The sequence below is a fragment of the Setaria viridis genome, chromosome 5 (genome assembly GCF_005286985.2).
Source record: "Setaria viridis chromosome 5, Setaria_viridis_v4.0, whole genome shotgun sequence".
NCBI classification, from domain to species: Eukaryota; Viridiplantae; Streptophyta; class Magnoliopsida; order Poales; family Poaceae; genus Setaria; species Setaria viridis.
The window spans coordinates 16,612,425-16,618,229 of NC_048267.2; the positions used below are offsets into that span (position 1 = coordinate 16,612,425).

General features: G+C 50.5%; 1 protein-coding gene across 1 annotated transcript; it reads right to left on the reverse strand.

Moving 5' to 3' along the window:
- Window positions 1–223: 223 nt before the first annotated feature.
- LOC117858424 (uncharacterized) lies at window positions 224–2,614 on the reverse strand. The gene has a single exon (XM_034741490.2). The coding sequence runs from the start codon at window positions 2,550–2,552 to the stop codon at window positions 369–371; it is 2,184 nt and encodes a 727-aa protein (XP_034597381.1). The 5' UTR covers window positions 2,553–2,614; the 3' UTR covers window positions 224–368.
- Between the last annotated feature and the right edge of the window lie 3,191 nt (window positions 2,615–5,805).

Consider the following 5,805-nt stretch of genomic DNA (forward strand, 5'->3'; position numbering starts at 1 on the left):
AATTTAGTACTTAGATCTTCTGATTCTGTATGCACCATTCTCTATTCCGTATGCAACACTTAAATTTAGTACGTACATGAACTGATTCAACGTTCGGTAAATTATCTTTCTGGTGAAAAGCACAGATCATAATGTTAGTTAGCTTCGTATGTGACAAAACAGGACAACACTACTTCTGAGACAGTAAAATGCCTGGAGCTGGTTGTGCCAATGTATAGTTATGGTAACATTATAACATCCTACGTATAAAGCAAACGTCAATTTTATGCAGATGAACAAGGCGGAAATGTGTAAAAAAACAACAAATAGCAACCTGTATCTACAGTTTCACATATGCAAACCAGATACAAAAGATTAAGAATTGATGATTAGAAGACATCAGTGCTCTCCGGTCGCTCAACAATGCCAGCGTGACCGAGCAGCGCCCACAGCACGGTTATGAACTCGCCGCCTCGGCAGAGCGACTTGGCGTGCGACGTCACGTTCTCCGACGGCGCGAGGTAGAGGATGAGCTCCGACCAGAAGTCGGCGAGCACCTTCCACGTCAGCTCCTCGTCGCCGAGCTCCTCACCCAGCTGACGCCCGAGCTTGGACGCCTTCCTCAGCGTGGAGTTCATGCTCCCGCCGAGGCACGTCGCCGCGCGGTCGTACCGCACCACCGGCCCGGCGCAGCGCGCGAGCACCCTCGTCACTTCCTCCACCACGCCCTCGTAGAGCTCCTCCGTCCAGACGCGGTGGTCGGGCAGCAGCCCCGGCTTCAGCGCCACCAGGTAGGCGCAGTAACGGGACAGCCGCGTCGCGACCACCACCTGGTCGCTCTCTCCTTCCCCATCATTATTGTCGCTGTTGACTTTGCCATGAGCTCCCTGGGAGAGCTTGAGCTCGGCGAGCCTGGTAGCGACATGCCACACGAGGATCTGCTCGGATAGGCTGCCCAGCTCGGCATTGTCGTCGCCGGCGCTGATGCGGCAAGCCCAGGTGAGGTTGTCGGCGACGCCGTTGCGTTGCAAGGACAGCTTGCCGTTCCCGAGCCTACCCTGGTTTGTTCTCAGTGTCTCCACGATGGCAGCCTTCACCGCCGCCGGCACGACGACAGTTTCCTTGGCGATGCGGTCGACCTGCCGGGACACGCAGCCGCAATAGCAGAACCGAAGCTGCAGGATGGACATTTGGCAGAACCGGTTGTCCCATTGTTGCATGGCTCGGAACCGAAGCACGCGGCCGAGCCTCCGACGCGCCCACGGCGACTTCCGCCACGACGGCCGCCGCGCGTACTCGCAGATCGTGGAGACCTTGAGCCAGTCGGAGCAGACGTAGTTGGCGATCTCCCACCCCTCGGTGAACACGATAGCGACGATGAAGGAGAAGGAGACGAGGACGTCGAGGCCGACGATGACGTGGAACACCGTGTCGTGGTCCTGCAGGTAGTTCCTGAGGTTCAGGTAGTCGACGGCGAGCGCCGTGCCGCGGTTCGTCATGTCGTGGACGATGGCACCGCCGGCCGCGAGGCAGCTGATCCACGTGGTTAGCACGAGGATCGAGTTGAGCGCCGGGAACCACCACCCGCTCGCGTAGAAGACGGTGAGCTTCGAGTAGAGGAAGTCGGCGAGGAAGGACAGCTCGGCCTCGATCACGTGGAACACCCGCTCCGGGCTGCCACTAAGGAGCCCGTCCTGCACGAACGCCATGGCACGGTGGCAGCCGGCCTCAGCGAGTGGGCACCCGATGAACCGCCGGAGCTGCAGCTTGAACAGAGCAAACGAGAGGCAGAGATCCTTGATGTGCGGGCAGGACGCGAGGAGCGGGTCGCCGGATGAAGAAAGCCGACATATCCTGTCCATGGTGACGAGATGCCCGCCGCCGTCAATGGACAACGACGGCGGAGATGTCCGGTCAATGCGGTACCCCTGCGGCCTCGCCTCAATATGGAGTTTCTCCTCACCCATAACGAAGTAAGGAGGCACATTAACCTCGACGTGGCCGCCTCCGCCTCCTAGACCTTGCCCGTGGAGTTGCTTCATGTAGTCGGCGACGAGGTACGCGTTGAGGCCGACGGCGAAGGAGTTCTTGGCGAGCTCAGCAGCGACGAGCCTGTGGATGAGCTTGAGGAGGCTGAGCACCCAGAGCCACAGGAGGACGCCGGTGAGCTGCGGGCTCCCGGCGGCGCCACCGCTGCTGATGATAAGGAACGCCACCCACCCCATCCTTGCCAGCTGCTCGACGGAGGGCCGGAACTTGCTTCCGTTGGAGCCGCCGCTGCTGATGGTCGAAGTGGAGGAGCGCGCGGTGTCGATGGTGTTGCGCAGCATCTGGAGGAAGACGGTCCAGGAGAGAAGGAGCGGCACGCGCGCGGCGTCCCACTTCGCCGCGGCGGAAACGGCGTAGGAGACGAGCGGGAGGAAGAGGGTGGAGGCGGCCCAGACGAAGAGGCGGAGTGCCGGGTGGCCGGAGCGGCGGCGGTAGGAGCTGAGCACGACGAGGATGGCGAGGAGGACAATGCTGACGATGGCTGCCACCTCCATGAGGAGCAGATTCACGAGGCTGGAGGCCATGGCTACCTTGCTGCTTGCAAACTGGAAATCTATGCGCGCGCAAGGTGTCTTTGTTTCCTGCAGGTGACTTGTGATCTGTGGCTAAGTTGCATGATGGTCATCAGGTGGATGCATGCCAGGAGAAGGCTAGACTACAAGTCAAGCCATCCCTTTGGTAAATCATAGGGGGCCTACATGCAGGTTGGGACCTGGGACTGAGGCAGTAGAATTATTGCAAGCTTTACAATCAAAAGATTATATCATTGAATATGATATACTGTTCGATGGATCTCTAAGCTAATATGCCTATATAGCACGTATTTCTGCAGCCCCCTCAGTCGAAATCACTGACATCCATCCATCCATCGACAAAAATCTCGGATGAAATAGAAGCCAGGACTAACCAGCCATTAGTACTGGGTCCAACAACCACAATCGATGGTTGTTCATTAGTACTGGTTGTTAAGCGAGATTAAAGGTAGCAGCCCCTTTAATCCAGTTGTAGCGACTACTTCCCGCAGAAGGAATCTAGCGAGCATTTAAACATGGTTTGAATGTGACACACCAATCGGACCTACTTGGTGAGTATTAGTTCCGGTTGGTGTTACCCAGAGCCACATATAAAATAGTTTCATCCTCCCTGAGCTCAAGCTATATATTGACCAGAAGCTCAGGCTCTTCTTCTCTAGGGCAACCACGTGATCCTAGGGCTATCGGTATTTTATACCCAGCAACCTACCTATAGGTGTCCCGAGGTAGTAGATTGGTCGGTGGAAGATCGTCAGACTTGAAGCTTGATGGTAAACGCGAGAATACAATATAAAGATTTATACAGGTTCAGGCCACCATAGTAGCGTGATACCCTACGTCATGTTTGCAGTGTTGTATATTGCACGCCTGCGCTTGGGTGTTCTTTGGTGTTGGTTAGTGAAGGATAAGGGTACCCACGGGTCCCCACCGATCAGGATACTGGTCGGTCCGCCCAACCACGCCGCGCAGGCCAAGGCATGAAGATACGTGGAGCACAAGACACACTTTCCTTTTTTTTGGAAAGATAAATAGGGGATATATGTGGAAACTAGATGTCCTTCACTAAAAATCATGAAAAATTCTCCAAAGTCTCTGTCACATACATTCAACCCACTACAAAAGTTTCACCCTCAAAATCACTGTAGATTTTGAGATAAAAATGATTAAGTACATGCTACTTTTGGATAATGAAACAATTTTAATTGTTTGTGTACTAGTCCAATGGATCCCAAATTTTTACAATAACTTAGTGATAACATGATTGAGTTACTGCTAATTTTTCAGTGTCATATGTTATTGTTTGAATATGGAAACAAAATTTGGAAAATGAAGCAGTTTAAATTGATAAAAGAAAATATTAAGTAATAGTAAGGTTAAAATGGTGAATTGGAAGAGGTACGGAAAAATACAAAAATAGAATAACTTCCCAATCTAAGGATAAAAAACTTAACTCACACAATATATGTGTACACAATCACCATCAAAATTAACCCCGAGTTTTATACCACAGCACACCTTACTTCATGAAGATAATGAAAGTTTAGAACCTTGTTTAGGTGAATGTGATCGAAATGCAATTTTCACTTCAACAATAGTTCATGTTTTGCCTCCTGCATGTGAAAGCATAGAAAATTGAATTACCTGCATATGCATATCGTATAAAAGTTAATATCGCTGACAGATTCTACGAGCTCCACCTCACGTCGGAAGAGGAACCCACCGCAGAGCTACATCACGTGGGAGCAGAGCTCGAGCCAGATCAAGACCCCGAAGACTAGCTAACTTTCTCTGAACCTGAAGACAAGCCCCAATGTCGGGCATACACCCCAAGCCCACGAGTAGGCCTTGGACAGCCCACTCAGGGGTGTACTCGGACATGATCAGAACAAGGGATAGGCGTATCTCGCTCGGACTAGTCAAGTTTATAGAAAACTACTCGGGCCTTACCGAGTAGAACTCTGTAATAGAACCCGACTAGGACTCGAGACTTGTAACCCTACCCTCCCGTGTATATAAGGGCGAGCAGGGACCCCTCTCAACAAAAAACTCCGGTTCATCAAATACAAACCAACACACAGGACGTAGGGTATTACGCGATCTAGCAGCCCGAACCTATCTAAATCGTGTTCCTTGCGTCACCATTGATTCCTTGATTCTCGACGACCCTTACCGCATAAAAGACCACCTAGGATACCCCCTAGGCGGGTTGCCGGTCTAAAACACCGACACCCAGTGCATGAATACCCGTTTTTAAACTTATGCAATGAGTTGATGCTTATGATTGTGCATTTAGTTTCTAGGAGTTGCTTGAAACCATAGATGCATGAAACTTAGTACCTTTGATCTGAACATAAGTCGAGTAGATGCAATGCTTAAATAGGACTCGGTAAAAGATGAGTGATTGCCTGTCACTTGTGAGCTATAGGAGTTGATTGCTTTACTTATGTTATAACCATAAGGACGATGGATAGGGCCAGGCTTTATTGTTCGGTACTCGGTAGTTTACCCGTCTATCTACTTAAAATGGACTAAGGTCAAAAAGTGATGGTGTTCATGATCAAGTGTTTGAAAGTACTAATCTCATACCTAGTATGGGATGGGGAAGTCTAGTACCTGATTGAACCAGGACGTGAGCGTTTCATTCCACTGTCTCTGGAAACTGAGTTTTCCCCTGGTGCATCATGTGGTGACAAGTGTAGCCACAGTATGGTAGAGGCCGGGATTGTGGGGTCTTGTACCAAGGGAAGTGGACCCGACATGTAGCTGGGAATTGATAGGGACGGCTGACAGGTGTGGTGTGCGGATGTTGTAGGATTAGGTTTTCCATGCATGGTTAATAAACTCGATTCGAATCGTCTACCTCTCACAGTTTGAGACTACTTGATCGCTATGGTGCATTGAGTAAAGATGGAACATGATGATGATATTAAACGTGATGCTTGTCATTAATTGTTTGAAAACTATGTTTGCTTAATATAAGTTGCTAATTTAGACTGGTTAATGAACTTAGAACTTGAGCTAAAATGTTGAAAGTAAGGATCAACACTAGTCCCTTTTAGCAAAAATAAACCCACAGCCAAAGAACCTGCATGTCTAGACGTTAGTGGTTTAGCAACCACTGTCGAGTCAGTCTTGCTGAGTATTAGTTGCTCAGCCTTGCTTGTGGCATAACTTTTTAGGTAATTTTAATAGTTTGGCTGCTAGCATCACTTGGCCTACCCAGCTCCCTCCGGGTTGGACGGTC